Genomic DNA, 17,924 nt, shown 5'->3' with positions numbered 1-17,924 from the left:
GAGCGAGGTGGGTAATCTGTGGCTCTTAGATGTTGTTGGACTCCCAACCCCAGTCACATTGGTCAGTGATCAGAAATGATACACCGATGGGGTTTGGACTTAGAATAGCTGACAAAGAAAGAGAGGTGGGGCAGCTCTATGAAAAGGATGAATTTCCTGTGATGGATCATTAGGAGTGAAATATGCCTTGATACATATATATAGTACAACTGTGCTTGAAATACTTTATCTAGTTCTGGTTGTCACATTCAAAAATGTAGAGCCAGAAAACCACAGCTAAAATTATTGAGGGGAAATAATGGAATGTTTGGATGAATAAAGGGGGACATGATAGTCAAAAAAACCATGCATGGCTTGAAGAAAGTGAATATGGAGCCCCCCCCCCCCGAATGAATTGTTGTCACTCAGTGAAGCTGAATGGTGCAAGATTCAGGACAGACAAGAGGAAGAATAGCACAGAGTTAAACTATGGAAGTTGCTACTACAAGATGTAGTGATGATCAACTTGGATGGATTTAGACATATTCATGCAGGATAAGACTATCATTGGCTACTAGACACCACAGCTGTTATAACTCTTTCGAATCAGAAACAGGATGCCTCTGAATACAACTTGCTGGGTAACATGAATGGGAGAGAAATTTTGTGCTAATGTCCTGCTTGTGGACTTTCATAGGCCCCTGGGAACAAAATACTGACTTGTTGGGTCTTTGGAATGATCCAGCAGGCCAGGTCTTGCATTATTATAACTGGAGTTGTAGTCCAACAACATCTGGAGGACCACAGCTTCCCAACCCTAGTTCCAAGCCTACAAGGTTTGGATTCGCTGATGTGATCCAGCTTATATGTTGAAGTTGTCCTGTGTAAAAATTGGCATACAGTAAAGTCTTGAGATTGCTTCATCATCTATCTGTTACAATGCACTTCGTGCTTGTCATTCTATTGCCCTATCTGCTTTTGACAGCTTTATGATAATATGCAAGCTTGATTATCAGCTGTCTATTTTGCCATGTATTGGGCTGTGCATGAATCCACACATATCTAATTGAACATGGAGAACCTGCTTGCTTCTGTTTTCTTCTTTTAGTATTAGTAATATTTTCTTTGGGTTTCAGAAGGATTTCGGGAGCTATCAGATACCAAAGAAGGCTACAAGCACTAACAGATTCTTGAAACATCCCTGTGTGGAGTGTTCATGGGAAGCTGACAAAGAAAAATAGGGCGTTGTTGAGCAGTTATAGTAACAGCCAGCTTAAAAATTCTCTAAAGTTCAGTAGACCATGATGTTCTGCAGCTTCATTTTCTCTAATATCAGGTTCTCATAATTTGTTTGTTTGTTAGGCTTAGTAGGTGTTGACGGGAATGGGTTGGTTAACGATAATATAGATTGAGCCATTGCTTTCTTCTGATGTTACTTGACAACATTTTGCTTTCAACATTATCCAAAGCAACCAAAATAAATAAAACAAATCAATTTTAACACTGGCAGGATCTTTATATGGTCCCAGAATACTTGTACTTCCTTGGTTTGTGCTCCATGTTGCAAAAATCTCCCAATAGTTGCTTGCCTGTCAGAACTGCTTCCAGGTGCCCAGACAAAGAAATCTTTAAATTTGAGGGATTTCTTTACCTTCCTTTCCGGCTGTTGAAAACATGACTGACACTTTTACATATAGATAGACAGGTTCGTGAAAATTTTGTGAGCCAGTAACTCTTTTTACACCAATCCAAGGCGTAAAAAAGCTGACTTGCACTTCTGCTCATCACTATTTGCTTTCAGGATCAATAGAAAATCAATGAGAATTATGCTATTAATATTTATTTAAAGTTTTTTTAAGAAATCTGTTTTGAATTACCCTTTTTTTCTTACATCCGTAAGCCAGGACTGGGCATGTCAACGGGGATTATCTCCACCTCCCCACCGTTAAACCACAGATATTCCTCTTCCCTCATCACAAACTGCTCTTGATTTTTCTTTCTTTTAAAGGCAGTTTTCCTTGCAAAACCCAGGGTTACCTGGTGTTTGAGAAACACATCCAAGGCTTATGTGGGTTTGCAGAAGAAGTCACACACTTATTTCAAACCTAACCTATTTTGTGTCATAGAATGTAGCTATGCTGTGTTGCAAGAATGTATTTGTTGATACAACAAAGACTGGAGATTGGGCATTAGCTTCCAACACTCTCTTTAAAATTCAGAAGCTGAAAGGTTGTCCAGTTTTTTGCCAGTTAAGCAGTATTTTTCCAAGACATGCCATGCCTAATATAGTCTAATGCAGCCTTCCCCCAACCTGGTGCCCTCCAGATGTTTTGGTTTACAGCCCCCCTCTCAGCTGCAACTAATCAGGCATGATGGGAGTTGTAGTTCAAAACATCTGGAGCACACCAGTTGGGGAAGACTGGTTTAGTGGACATAAAATTTCAAAGCATAAAAGATGCTATATTACTGATAAAGTGAGGTTAGAATGTTTGTGCTGTAAGAGATGCTGGTTTTTCCACAACATATTGTAAACACATGATTGAATACATCTTTAGGAAAAGAACATGCACGGACACACTGTGTTCTAAGAAAAAAATTCCATGAAGCTCTCTGAAACACTTCCATGTGGATGCTGCTAGTACCGTATGTACTTAGTTTCATTTTCCTGAAGCAGCAGCTTTCAGTGGGCTCACAAATGGTTAGTGTTGACAGTGCAGAAAAGGAAAACAAAGGTAAATCAGGGTTTAATGAGGAGCATAGCATTCATTAGGGATGAGTTACACAGATGAATGCAATTCCTTTTTGTCAAAGACAGAAATGGATCTCTCAACTAGTGAAATTGTATCCTGAGGCAGAGTAAAGAAAATACATACAAAAGATGCAAAAAAAGGGAACCAAGACAAGCTAAAATGAACTGCAGATAGTCATAAGAAATACCAAGCCAGATGCAAGAAGTAGTGATGAAATAAAATTCTAAACAGCAATCCTCAGAGTCCTCTTCTCAGTGCATTTTATAAGTCTGCCATTTTTAACAACACATCAGTCTGACTGCTAGGTCTGGATAATCGCATTTTCATTTCCACAGAGAAAAAATGTAAAGGAGTCATCAGATTGATGTTGTCATAAGGAGCAGGAGATTAAAAATGAGAGAGTGGGGGTGGGAAAGTTAGGTTTACATAGAAGAAAGGAAATTACAGATAAATATTGATCAGAATTTTAAGTTTGTCTCACTCATATATTACGAAATAATCATAGGTAAATATATTAAAATTTGCAGGGGTACACCAAAGCAAACTTCCTTTCTTTACAAGATTTATTAGACACCTTTCAAAAGATCAAAGATGCATACAATAAAAACATTGTCAAGTAAAGTCAGCCCATTAAAAAAATAATAATTAGAATTGATCCAAAAATCAAGAGCAGCAGAGCAATAGATAATATAATCCCTTGATAAAAGCTGAAAGAGCACGAGAACAAAAAAGCATTAACAAATGAAAATATATTAACCATCTTGCAGAAAGCAGAGGGAGATTATGCATCTCAGTAAGCAGAAACATCAACCCTGTTTGATTTCTTGGATGTTTTGATAATATCTGCCTTGGTCCCAAATTATGTGTTGCTTGCCAGGAGCTGAGTGACAAATGAAAAGTATAGGAAGGAAACTTTCAGGGGTGATATGGGTTCTGAACAGTCTGCCTGGAAATTGCACCTGAAGGCTCCAGAGTTCTGCAAATAAACATGCACACTCCTGTCTTGGTTCTCAAGCCACTGGACTCCAGTGGTGGACTCTGCTTCAAAAAGCAGTAAACATAGTTAGGATTGGAGGGTCCCATTCAGGCCTCTGCCTGTCCCTGTGATGCAGAAAGTCCTGCTTGTTGTTGCCACTTAATCTTTTCCTTGCCAGAGCAAAGGAAATGGCATATTTATATATAATGAAAATATTGACAGTTTTATTTTGAATTGGGCTCAGTAAAACAAGGTCTAACTCCTTTCCACAGCAAGCCCACTTGCCTGGATATTTACCAGTGGTGACATTGGTTCAGTTTGTACGGCACATTAAACCATAGTGTAATTAATACACACTGCGCAGACATTCCCACAGCACCTTTCCCTTGCACTTCCTGCTGCCACACGGCAGATGAAACAACCCAGAGTCTGTGTTGTCATGTCATCTGAACCTAGGCTCATGGTTTTTCCTCCAAACAAACCATGAGCTGTAAGCCAATTACAAACCTTGGTTACTGTTCATGGTTTGTTTGGAGGAAACACATCACAATCCAGACTCGGGCTTGCTTTGTCCACAGTGCAGCAGGGGAGAGGAAGAGTGCTGTGGGAGCTTTTGAGCACTATGCACTAGTACACTGATGTAGAGAGCAATCTGGGCAAGTGACAGTGGCAGTGGCAGCTTTTTTTTTAGCAATGCCATAGTGGTAATGTTGGGAGAGTGGTCTCTGATTTTCTCCACCTGACTCTTGTAAGTTGAGCTGCTACCTGCTGCAAGTGTCAACAGTGCTGAAAAAACTTCATTTCTCAGTATGCCAGCTGCTTGGGAATTTACTATAACTGTTCTGAGAGATGGGGGAGAGGTATTCTTAATGCATATATGCTGGAGGAACGCCAGCATATCTTCTTTAAACATTGCCTCTTCCTTTTTTTTTTTTTTTTTTTTGTAAAAGACTTGTCCTTTTGTAATAGGAAGTTTAAAATTTTCATACATTGAAATGAAATAACACAAATAGAAATGTGGTGATTGTATTTTTCTGTCTTGGAAAATACAGAATTAAAAAAATGTAGAATTGCATGTGGCACTCTTCATTTTGGTGTTAATGTTTAGAGTCTGTGGAGCAATTGAATTCCACTGCACACAGTTGAACATGGGAAACTTTAAGTGGTCTGGCCTCAGTGATACAGCATTTGAATGATAAGTTTGATGAAAAGTTTGATGAATTTGACCATTTTTATTTTTATGTAAATTTTACAGAAGATAAAACTGATCTTGAAAACAGTGTGATACAGAAGAAAATTAAAATCCCCAAGCTTTCTCTCAATCACCTAGAAGAAATAGGAGAAATTACAGATTATGGGGATGAAGATATGGAACTTAGACACTGTAAGGTATTGGAAGTTTTTTTGTTGCTCTTTTTTAAAACTTTGTGGCTTCAGACCTTAAAGGAAAGCATACAAAGCATTGTATTACTGGCTATGACTGATGGGAGTGTGAATGTGATCAAGACTCCTGAATTGCTTTAAATGTCTCTCTTGTAAATGCATGGGGCTTTTTCATTCTATTTGCTCAAGTTCCTTTCTTTAGTCATTGTTGGACACTGTTTCACTTTGGCCTAAAGAGTTGTTTTGCTAGTTTTTTAATAGAAGGTCAGCTACAGGGTTTTGTGAATATGAGTTTTCAGCGTTGTTACTCATTTTGCGTTGTAAATTTAAAAGAAAGTTTTACGACACGTCATGAAAGAAACTTCTCTTTCACATTCATGTCTGTGGCAGAACTCCTTCATTGGTTGCCTTTTCTTCCCTTCGGTTACTTGTGTTAACTGGTTAACACCAGTAAATAACTTCATAGTGGACTGGCATTCTCTAAAGTGTGGCATGTGGATGAAGTATGATACATGTATAATCCATGTGCTTATGGGTTTGAGAGTATCAGCACCTGCCTTTTCTAGATATTTAAAAGGTCTAATCTTAACACACAAAAACACCCCACAATGAAATATATACAGTGGTGCCCCGCAAGATGAACGCCTCGCAAGACGAAAAACCCGCTAGACGAAAGGGTTTTCCGTTTTGGAGGCGCTTCGCAAAACGAATTTCCCTGTGGGCTTGCTTCGCAAGACGAAAATGTCTTGCGAGTTCCTGCGGGTTTTCCCCCCTTTCCCCCCCCCTTTTCCTAAGCTGCTAAGCTGCTTATCAGCTGATCCGCTGATAAGCCGCTTAACAGCTGATTCGCTAAAAGCCGCTAAACCGCTAATAGCGCTAAGCTGCTAAGCTGTCAATGGGCTTGCTTCGCAAGACGAAAAAACCGCTATACGAAAAGCCTCACGGAATGGATTAATTTCATCTTGCGAGGCACCACTGTACAACATAATTCATTCAGCTATTGAAGGGGAACAGCCAACTCCCTCATCCTATCAGAAAAGGATTTCCGCTCATGCAACGGGCCTCTCCCCTCTCCCCTCCCTCAATATGCTGTGGCCAAATCTGCTCTAGAGAGTTGGGGGAATCCCCCAGAACAGATTTAGAGTGTGCATGAGGGTGGGAAATATTAAACCCCTCAGGGTTGTTAAAGGAGCATCAAAGAGCTACAAAAGGACCCCTCCAAACTGGGTATTCACCCAGTGTGGCAAAATGGCAAATGCATTTAAATGCAAACTAGTGTAAGGTGATGCATGTAGGGACAAAAAACAAAAACATAATTCCACATAAATACTCTGAACTAGAGGTTAATGACCAGGAGCGAGAAACCTTGGAGTTGTAGTAGATAGCTAAGTGAAGATGCTGACCCAGTGTGCAACAGCTGTGAGAAAGGCAAATTCCATGCAGGGCATCATTAGGGAAGGAATTGATAATAAAAGTGCTGATACCCAAATTCATGTGATCGATGAGGTTACCGTGACAGCTTTGGGGCTTCATCCTATGTTTTCCGTTACTAGATGGAAGTTATAGTAGCCTACTTCACAAGAAGCACATGGTAAACTGAAAGTGTCACATAAAAATATCAGTATGAAACATAAAACAATACACAGTGCACTTGTCTTTTTAAGTGACTGGCTGAGCAGGAAAATGTGCTCAGTGATTTTAGTCTCACCATCTGGAAACTATTTTTTCCTCAGTGGATTTAGGTAACGAAATACACTGACCTTGAGCTAAAAGTTCTCAGGAAAATTCCTTCCTGATTTTTGTCAGGATGCATCTAAAGACATGTACCCTACAAACAGTTCTTGCACTCATCTGGTTTAAAAGTAAATGGAGTGAATAAATGCTCAAAATAAAGAAATCTGTGATGCAATGAAGAAGTATCGTACAAAAAGTACACAAGAGACATGCAAAAATGTTTTAATGTATGTTTGTATTCCAGGTTTTGCTTATGTGATAAAATGGTTTGTGGGACACATAGTTCTGGATCATATTATTTGCCAAAGCTTTCCCTCTTTAGCCTGCTACCAGGTACTGTGTAGTAATCAGCCTTTTATATACTGTACAAAACATTACCTGGCTCTCCTTTGCCAATACATACCAGTACTCAAGCCTAATTGTGGAGGTGTACTTCATTTTAATTCTAGGAAAATCAGATAGGGAGCATATTCATGCGCATTTTGACTATTTTAGATTCATGATGACTGCCAATGTTTTCATTAGAGTCAGGGAATAGGTGTTTGGCTTAGTGACAACGTTATAGAGAAACAGCATATACAAAAGCTATTACGTGTGTATGCCACAGGCATACTGTTTGTGTTTTAATGTTGCAGGGTAAGTTTATTTTACTTCTTTAACAAGAAAAAATGGTAGATGCATGATAACCACACCATATGATCAATGTATAAGAATTGTAGATCGGTATGATGTGATGCACACATGCAAGCAACTATTAATTTACTGCTGGGTTACTTTCTGGGAATAGCTCATGCTATTCCCATGCTAAGGCAAAACCGTGTGAGATTGCCAGTGTATTTTTTCCTCAATGCCTGTCCCCGTCCCTCACCCTTTTTATTTTTTATTTTTTAAGTTTGCCAAGCACATAAAGCTGAATGCGCACAAGTTAAATGTGCCCAAGTTGCGAGTTCCCTGTATTTACATTCTGCTTTTACATTGGACTTCATGGAGTAACCAGGTCTCCGATCTTATTGCCACCAATACTGCCACATGCCAGGCCCAGGAAAGCACACTTTGATTCCCTTCAACCAAACTCAAAAGGCAATCTCACCAGATATGTATTTTTCTGAATTATGGGAATAGTTGATGCTCATTCATTCTTTCACACACATTTCTTAAATCTATATGTAGGATAATCCAATAGCAATACATACATGGAAAGTTCCATGCTAGTTAGTTCATTTGCTTGTTGCTGTAGTACACAGTATTCAGTGTGCTATGAAATGCTATACCTCCAGGTATGGCAAGTATCGTATTGGCCTGAATATAAGCCGCACCTGAATATAAGCCACACCTTTAAAATTGAGGGGGGGGGGAATACCCAAATATAAGCCACTCCATTCCTTGCTGCTCCTGGCTGCATACTTGGGGGGAGGGGGAGCCACACTGCGTTGCCAGTGGCTTTTCCCTTTCCTCACTCTTTCCCTTCCCGGCCTTGGGGAAGAGGACGGGGGACTACACACAGGGCAGGCTCAGCTTTGCTGCGCTCCTGCCACTATTTGCCCCACACTCCTGACTGTATACCGTAAGGTCACGTTTATAAGCTGCAATTTAACTTTTCACGGTCGGAATTTGGGAGGAAAGTGAGGCTTATATTCAGGCCAATATGGTATGTTTTCTCATAAATGCTAGCTATAGTCAACATGGGAAGGAACACACCCAGTTACCCAGACTGTCAAGCTGTTTTGAAAATAGCTTAGTGGCTTGGTTTTGTCAAGATCTTGCTGCAATCTCGTCTCTCAGAGTCCAAATGCCTGCAAGTTCACAGTAAGATGTTTCTTGATTTAGAGTGACTTTCGAACCCGGCCAATATCTGCCTGTCTTTTAAGGCAAAAGGTTATTTTCAATCTGTATTATGCATTCTGCTGTATTATTTTATTACTGCTCCATAATGTGTTTCACGTTCAGTTATGGTAGTTATTTTGTCATCTTTGTTGTAGCACTTGTTTTTGTTGCTTATTTTATGATTAAGTTGTAAATTAGTTTTGTTAACAGCTTAGGTATGTAGGATATGTTTTATTTCTTATTTTGGACATCTTGATGTGGAAAAAAATTAAGGTCTTATACATAAAAAGTTTAAGAAAAGTAGCTTGCATTTGGTGTGACAGGTATAATGATGACCTTTTCTGCATAAATAGTATTCTTAAAAGTTTGAGGTGCTTGATGCCCATGAAGCACTGTCCTTATATCACATTTGTCATGGTTGCATCTTAGTTCTGATTGTCAGTGAAAACTGATGCAGCAATATGGTAGACTATAGCCTGCAAACTTTCATCCTTCCACACAGTAGTTTGCTAAAGTGATTCTTTATTTTTGCCATAAAAGAGAAACATTTTCCTCTGAATTGCAGTTTTGTGCTCCATTCCAAATATTTTAATAGGGAGAATGACCAGCTGCTCAGTGGCACTATTTCAAATACTGTACTGTGTCCACAATCCCGATAGGTATAGTTATATTTTGCTGAAAGTTGAGACCTTGTCATTAAATTGTGCCAATGAGCTCAACAGCCATTAAAGGAACATCCTATAGTTCTTAGATATAAACTGTGCCATTGAATATTGTTGCACCATTTCCTATATCAACCGGGCAACATTTCAAGAAAGTCAAGAGATGTTGTGATCCACCAGAGAACTTTAGAGCACTATCAAGAGGATTCAAAACAACCCCCAAATAACAGGATAAGATTGCCTTCAAATAATTCTCCCCCTGTGGCCTATTAAAAGTATTGGCAGAGAATTTCTGGATGCAGTGAAGAACAGTGTATTATCACTGTTTTTCTTTTGATTAGATCAGTGGATGTTCTGGCATTTGGGCTTTTTCATTAGAGGGGCTGACTCCTTTAAGCATTCAGCACACTTATTATTCAGCAGATAGTTAATAATTTTGGAAATGCACTTGAGCAAATACCTGGACTTAAATACACTGGACCATCTGAAAGAACTGATAATGCTTTCAGTAGCGGACAAAAATGTTAATTATGGCTCTTCATCTTTCAGAATTAATATGCTGTCAATATCTTTCTATTTGCATGCACTTGGAGTCACACCTGCTATTTTCTTAGACTCATCATCATGGTTTCCTCTTGTTGTGACAAGATCAACTGTGGAACAGTAGAAGAATCATTCCAGTCGATGCATGTTTCAGTTTTGAATTTTGCACGATTCTTCAAATTCTATAGCTAATTGGAATTCAGACCTGGAATTTCTACCCTTTTCAGAAACTGATCTCCTTGTTAAATCCTGGATTTTATACTTCACAATTACATTCTTATTTCTATTTTACAAAAATAATTACTGCAGGCACTGCCAGAGTGGACTACAAGACTTGAAATAAGACAAGTCTCTCTCTCTCTCTCTCTCTCTCTCTCTCTCTCTCTCTCTCTCTTTCCCTCCCTCCCTCCCTCCCTCCCTCCCTCCCTCCTTCTCTCCCTCCCCCTCTCCCTCCCCCCTCTCTCCCTAACTCTCCCTCCCCCCCCCACCATTTTAAACTTGCAAGAGAAGTTACAAAATTCTAAAACAATAGGCAAAACACTATTGTTTGGTATACACTTGTGTAAAAAGATATGTCTTCAGAAAACATTTGAAGTTCAGAGCTGTATGTTCTTTAAAAATAGGTGTGGCATTCAGAAAAAAATGCACTAACGGCTTTTGAACGGGTTTGCTGTTTTTATGTTGCAAGTATACTCAGAGATCCCATATTTCATACAGTGAAAAACTGGACATAAAAGTTGTTGAGCCCCGCCCCCCCCCCCAAAAATCACAAAAATGAAGTTATTGAGCTTTTTTAAAAAAGGAAAATTGTATGGGTTGCCCTACGTCCGGATTCTGACTGCAGTGTTCTGGATATGTCCAGGAAATTCCAGACGTAGGGCAACCCTAAGTATGAGTATAGTTTGTCATACTTGAGTATTTCTCATTTAAGTTCAGGCTGGTCTTCTGTATGTTTTCTTTCAGAATTTTAGATCTCTGTTGGTGATGACTAGAAAATAAGGAAAAGTAAATTTTGCAGCCCTGACATGCTTCTCACTCAAGAACTGTGCACTGACCATTACTGTTAACATGTATAAAAACGTGCAGTTTATTGTTCATGCACATACTATATCCAAATACAAATTTAACATTTGATACATCCATGATTTATGATACTGATAAACTCTTTAGTGCTATTGTGACAGTATATTGACATTGTTTTTATTCTGCATTTATTGCCACATTCTCATTTTGTTATGAATTTAAAATAAACTTCTAATTCAACATGAAAACATGGGCTATTTGATATTTTTGCATTTACTAGCTACATATGTAGTGTTTCTCTATAATGTTGCCCTAAGCCAAAATAGTGCAGTTTTATCATGAAAACAGTTATTATTTTAAAGCAAACTATTTCAGTTACACATCTGCTTTGCTTGATGCTAAAATGGGGCACAAAGTAGCTGTAAGAAAGCTTAAGTACTAATACTGAGAGTCAAAGGAAGGGCAGATAAATTTGCCTTGGAGACATTACCTCAGTTGAGATATGGCTGATTATTGCACAGTACTGGATAGCCTGATGCCGAATGAAATTATTTCCTTAATAATTTTGTTATATTGTGGAATTATTCCACTCAGTCACTTGGTTTGAGCTTTGATGCCCCCCAATTAGGTTAATGGTGTGAAAGTTGTGGCCACACCAGTAGCGTACAAAAATTTCTTTTAAGTATGTATGTATGTATGTATGTTTGTATGTATTTCCCACCTTTTACTCCAAGGAACTCAAGCTGGTATACATGCTTCTTTCTCCCAATTTTTCCCCTCACAACAACCCTGTGAGGTAGGGTTGAGAAACAGTGACTGGACCAAGGTCACCCAGTGAACTTCATGGCTGAGTGGGGATTTGAACTGTGCTCTCCCAAGTCCTAGTCTGACACTAACCATTACATAAATGCATACCGCCAGGAAATTTTGCAGAGAACTATTAGCTAACCCTCAGTGCACTGAGAAAAATATAGTTTTCAGCTGATGGAATGAAAGAACACAATATCTATGCCTATTTTTCCCCTGGGAGCACTCAACAGTTAATAGTGTTGCTGAAAAATATCTAGGTGCTAACAACTTTCTTAGTTTGTGTGTTGAAAAAATAAATTTCATACAAAAGGCACAATTGCAAACCTGCAAAGGAGTTCATGTAAACCAGTGTGCTCCCATTCTCTTCAGCATACTAAGGACTCTCTGAGCAGCCCAAATTGGGGTTACCATCAGCCCTGCCTTCTCCAAGTGCTAACTTGAAAAGATTGTGATTATTTATTATTATTATGGTTCAATAAAAAAGAATGACTTCATATTTAGTATAGTTCATTGTAAGCACATTGTTTATTTGAGGACTCTGGTGAATTCCTGTTTTAATTAACTATAGATCTCTGTAGCGTGCTACGTATTATATGTTAACACAATGTTTGTTGTAACACACAGAGACAAGATGGAAGGAAACAAAATGAAGGTACGCACAAAAGCATTGAAGCAGTTGTTGCGCGCCTTGAGAAACAAAATGGAATGAGTCTCAGTAGCAATTCCAGTCCTGAAGCAACATTTATGGAAACTTCAGAAAGGATGAACAATATGGACGATGCTGTAGTTCCTCGAGTTCTTTATGAAGAATTGCTGCGAAGCTATCAGCAGCAGCAGGAAGAAATGAGACACATTCAACAAGAACTTGAGCGAACAAGAAGGCAGCTTGTTCAGCAAGCAAAAAAGCTAAAGGAGTATGGGACATTAGTGTCAGAAATGAAGGAGCTCAGAGACTTGAACAGACGGCTACAGGATGTACTGCTTCTCAGACTAGGCAGTGGTAAGTACTTGGATCTATGTGGGACAAGTTCTTAAATAATTTAATTTTAAATTAGAATGGCTGAAATAATCACAATATAATCTGCTTCATTGCATATGCCAGTCTTCCATTTCATACATTGAAAATTCTGTATTCATGTTCCTTTTTTCATTCTTTTTATTAATAGAAATTTTCATCCTGGTAATATTGGCATGCTTTTCCAGGGCTGCACACAGCCATGCTGTGCTGCAGCTGTGGAAACATACTCTTTTTGAAAACCACTTTGAGGTTTTGTTATAATCAGGCAGTATATAAATGTTTTGAAATAAAAACATCTAGGTATCTCTTCCCACCCAAACCAGAAAAAAGCAATGCAGAAATATAAGAATCTTTCATAGCACACTGGTCCTTGTAACATGTCTGCGACATCATTTATTGCAGCTTAAGTATTGTGGCCAAAGTTCTTGGTAGAATGAGAAGAGGAATCCAATAAATATCTTGAATAAATATAAGAGTTCCATCTTACAGCATGATCCTTTGCATGTATACTTGGAATCTCACTATTTATCAGGACTTGCTTTCAGATAAGTGTTCATAGGATTGGAGAACCATAAGCCAAACTTTCAAAGTGCTCTTCTTGAGCAAACAACATTTGCTCCAATTTATTTTTCAGTTCCATATCTGTAAATTCCATTGATTTTTAAAATTCAATTTAGATTTTCTCAAAATGTATACCATCTAAAACTTTGTTTGGTTTACACAAAACCAAAGACACTTTTACCACATTTGGACAATCAGGTACTGGCTTGACAAACAAGGCTTGTGGCACTATCATGAGTGTGTTTCCAATGTTTCAAAGTCTCCAGATAGGGGTACAGTCATACCTTGGTTCTCAAACGTAATCCATTCCTGAAGTCCGTTTGACTTCCGAAAACCTTTGAAAACCAAGGCGTGGCTTCCAATTGGCTGCAGGAGCTTCCCGCTCTCAGTCGGAAGCTGCGTCGGATGTTTGGCTGTTCGCAAACTGGAACACGCACTTCCGGGTTTGCAGTGTTTGGCAGCCAAAACGGACGAGTAGCAAGGCGTTTTAGAACCAAGGTGCGACTGTATAAGGAAAGGTGCTCCTTTAGGTAACCTCATCTCAAGATGTCCAGGGCTTTATAGGCCAATAGCAAGACCTAAAACCTGGCTCAATAGCAAAATGGCAGCCAGTGAAACTCAGCCCAGGTGTTATGCACAGTTGATAGGTGCCCTCTTCCACAGCCTTGCTGTGGCATTATGCACTAGCAACAGATGCCAGTTCAACCTTAAGGGAAGCTCCACAAAGAGTTCATTGCGGTAATCTAATCTGGAGACTTTCCAGGCTTTGACCACTTTACCTAGGCTATTCCAATAAAGGGATGGTCATATCTGTTGTAGCAGCCAAACTAGCAGAAGGTGCTCCTTATCCACTGGTTCCCCAGTGACAAAGATGGATTCAGGAGCACCGGCAAACTACTTACTTGCTACTTCAGAAAGTGAAACCCCATTTAGAACAGTCAGTTGATCTGTTCCTGGGCCTGGGAAGTGCTCCTAAACAGAACCCTAATCCTAACCAGAATTCAAGCTCAGTTTATTGACCCTCACCCAGCCCATCATGGTACCTAAGCACTTACCCAATTCCTGCATAGTCACTTGATTCAGAAAAAGAGTTGAGTTATGTTTTGTCTCTCACGTGATGTGACAGAAAATACATAATAAAAGCAAAAACAACCCAATAACACACCCACCACCGTCATATTTTAAAAGTGCATCAGATGTCCTGGTTAAAGGGGTGTGTTTTCATCTGGTGCCTTAAAGGGGTATAATGAAAGTGCCAGCTGAACCTCCCCGGGGAGAGCATTCCGCAAATGGGGAGCCACTGCAGAAAAGGCCCATTCTCGTGTTGCCACCCTCCGGACCTGCCGTGGAGGTGACACAAAGAAGAGCATCAGAGGGTGATCTCAGGGTCTGGGTAGGTTCATATGGAGAGAAGCAGTCCAATAAACTGTTTAATCTATAGGCTTTCTGCTAGACCACTGCTAAGCCACTGCCACAACATATTGGATCTGTGCATACATATGCCATGCTCATCTTTCAGTCATGTTACTCTACAAATACCTCTTATTGTCAGTGTTCAGTCCTTCTCTGTGCAACTTTTTTTGGTTACTTTTCTGTTTTGGAAGTTGTGACAAATCTCTTTCTTAGCATCTGACATCTTTTCCACTGGGAAGTATTATGAAAAGGTTCTGTTCAGTTCCCTCTTCTAAGCATGATGTCGTAATTTTCTACTTGATATTCCCCTGCTTATTCTTCTTTGAAATTTCATTTAGCTCATTGAAATATAGGGATGGCTGGGTGGCTTCTCTTACATTCTCCAGTACTCTGTGAATGGGTATTTGAAGAAAATATGAAAGTGTTAGATTATTTTTTTCCTCCAGTGTCTTGGAGTGTGCTGTCACTGAAGATGTGATAGCCCTATATTTTGACAAATCGGATTTCTTAATTATAGTAGCCAGTTACATTTAAAACAAGGAAGATAAATGTTGTGTTTCTTGGTAAGAGATAAGATGCAGTAATAAACAATATTTAGACTTGAAGTTTAATATTTAAAGAAAGTTATTACAGTTTTTTCAGATATTTAATTAGCTACAATTTTTTTCTTCTTTTATTAAGCTGGTTTTCATGCACTCAAAGTAAGCTGAACTCTCAAAATGTTTGCACTTCCCTTTAGATTACCCTTCTAAATACCACCATGCATTTTATTTTATTTTTACTAGCCCACTAAGAGGCTAGTGGCCATGGAAATGCAGTTTGTTAGCAGGCTGGTAAAAACTGCCCTACCAAATAGGCTGGCACAGGAGGGGCAGAGCTGAGGGATGAGTTTCCCTTCCTCCACAGCTAGCCTGCAAACTGAATGGGCAGGCAGAAGAGGGACGGAGATACTTGTCCATTCTCTGCCAGTTCACTGACCTTCATGGTCACCTATGGCTATTCAGCTAAATACAGGGTCTGATTTAGGAAAAGGACTGGCGAGAAGGTACTTTTCTATTTTTACTACAAATACCTTTCAGAATCAAAGCGTTGAGAAGCAAACATACTTCCTTATGTGAGTGCATAGGTAGTACTCTTTCCCTAAGTGATCTAATGTCAAGTGTGTCAGGAGATAAAAACTAGTTTCCATAAATTTTTAGAAGGCATAAGCAGGCACAGGTGAAGCAGGGAAGCAGAAAGGATTAATTTCTGCATATTTCATTTTGTTTCCTTTTGATAGAGAAACATTCTAAGAGCTGAGAAGCCCAGTTCATATTTTTTGCACACACTCTAAAATCCCAAGCCTGTGCTCTTTTGATCTCTTAAATATTGTATGTTGGACTCTTACCACTTCAAATACATCTCAGAAAGTGTGAATCTACATTCAAGGCTTTCCCCGCTATCTTTTTGAAAGAAAACTTAGGCTGTGCTGTTATGTTGTAGTGTGTACTGGAATTAAAGCAGCAAATCAGCGGGTCCCTGTCCACGCAGAAGTCCCAGTTGTGCCTGTGCCTGGGAAGGCAGCAGGAGAGCAAGGCATTGGCAGCCGCTGGATTGTAGTCTGGCTCACCCAGCATCTGGCTGTGCTGCAGCCCAGGGCCTACCATGGGAGCTGTAAGTCTAATTAAAGGCCTGGCCCAGACTTCAACGTTGCTGTTTTCAACCGCTGGTGAAACCGCCATCGCACTCTGCCCCGCCAGAGGGAGAATCGAGCTGAATCCTCAAGGGGCTGATACCGCTCGTTCCTTCCTCCACTGCTTTAAACTGCTTGGCTGGGGAGTGAGCTGCTGCCTTCCCTTAAGTAACCTCTGACCCGCCACCGGCTCACACGAGCCAACAGCGGGATGGGAGCTCTGTTAAAAGTGCTCCCCCTCCCCAGCTGAGAGAGCCCCGCCCCAACTCCTGCTTGCACATGAGTAGGAGCGGGATCAGGGCTGCTCAGCTGGGGAGCCCAAAGCCTCTTCTTCCCAGCCGAGAGATCCCTGACCCTGCTGCTGTTTGCACCCGAGTAGGAGTGGGATTGGAGCTGCTCAGCTGAGAAGCCTGAAGCCCGCCTTTCCCAACTGAGAGAGCCCCAACCGTGCTTGGCTGCCTTCTCCGGGAGGGTGTGCTGCACCTTTCCTCCCAGAAAGATGGAAGGCAGGCCACACAGTGTAGGGGCTCTTTGATGCTGCTGGTGGGCCCAGTGCTCACCAGCAGCTTGCAGCAGCCCTTCCCCACAAGGCATGGATACAGTAGCTTTGCACCCCGTGCCTTGCAGACTTCGCCCAGGAGCGTGGGCTGCATCATTCTTCCTGGGGTGAATGACCCCCCACCAGAGGAGAGAGACAGCGCACCCGCACAAGTAGAGGCAGTCAAACACATGGAGCCTGACAGGTTCTGTGCGCTTGGCTACTGCCGCTTGGTCTGACTTCGGGGAGTGGGGGGCAAGCTGGCAAGGTAGCTGCCCTCCCCCGTGCCAGCGAAGTCAAAGGGAGCTTGGCCAAGGAGCCCTAAGGTCCTTGCTGCTCCAGTGCGAGCGGCAGGGGACTTGGGGCTGGCTCTGCTGGGAGCAGGAGCTCTCCCGCCGCCAGCGGAGCCTGGCCAAGGGATCTTGGGGCTTGCTTAGCAGGGCGCAGGAGCCTTCCCGCCCCCCAGCTGAGCAGCAGGCTTGGGCCAGCTGTATTGGCCACAGCCCATGAGGCGCTGGGGTGAAAGCACCTGAGCTCCCATGATGAGAGCTGCAGGAGTTTCACCCAGTATATTGCCAGCTGGGGCCAATGCAGCTCTTTTCAACATTGCTGTATATCATCAAACCGCGATGTTTGGCTGCTGATACACCATGATGTTGAAAACCCAACATTGTCCAGCCCTTGTGTGAGGTACAGCCACAAGCTTTTAGTGGCCTCATATGCAGGCACCAGCTTTTAGGTGCCTCTGGGCAGAAATGTGGCTGCATTGTGAAAAACAGTCTGCTACTAGTCCCCTCCCTTTAGCCAATAGATTTATATATCTGCCTTGGCTGTCTGTTGGTGATGGTAGCCAAGAATATCAGTTTGCAGTGTCCCACAGGGCCAATGCTAGACACGGTCTTTGCCATGAGTTAAATGTATCATCTGAAAGTTATCTTACTGTATAACCTGGTAATATTTTATCCCAGAATGCTACCCTTGGGGACTTTGAAATAACAAAAATGATGCACAAGAAACTTAGGAAGCAAAACTATGGAA

At 40.9% G+C, this 17,924-nt stretch overlaps 1 protein-coding gene across 5 annotated transcripts in view; it reads left to right on the top strand.

Annotated features, from left to right (window-relative positions):
* BEND5 (BEN domain containing 5) overlaps nucleotides 1-17,924 on the top strand; it is a 721,515-nt gene that overhangs the window by 399,750 nt on the left and 303,841 nt on the right. For 2 of the 5 annotated variants that reach the window (XM_081868274.1, XM_081868271.1), the window contains 2 exons: nucleotides 4,961-5,094; nucleotides 12,309-12,684. The exons of 1 other annotated variant lie outside the window; for it this stretch is intronic. In XM_081868274.1, the coding sequence (XP_081724400.1) occupies nucleotides 4,961-5,094; nucleotides 12,309-12,684 (510 nt within the window). Of the gene's footprint in view, nucleotides 1-4,960; nucleotides 5,095-12,308; nucleotides 12,685-17,924 lie in introns of those variants that run through there. 2 more of the 5 variants (XM_081868273.1, XM_081868272.1) reach the window with 2 other exon arrangements.

The sequence above is a fragment of the Podarcis erhardii genome (assembly GCF_964252035.2).
Source record: "Podarcis erhardii genome assembly, chromosome: 6".
Taxonomy (NCBI): Eukaryota; Metazoa; Chordata; class Lepidosauria; order Squamata; family Lacertidae; genus Podarcis; species Podarcis erhardii.
The sequence above is the reverse complement of the archived record's forward strand: the minus strand, read 5'-3'. Positions and strand labels throughout refer to the sequence as shown.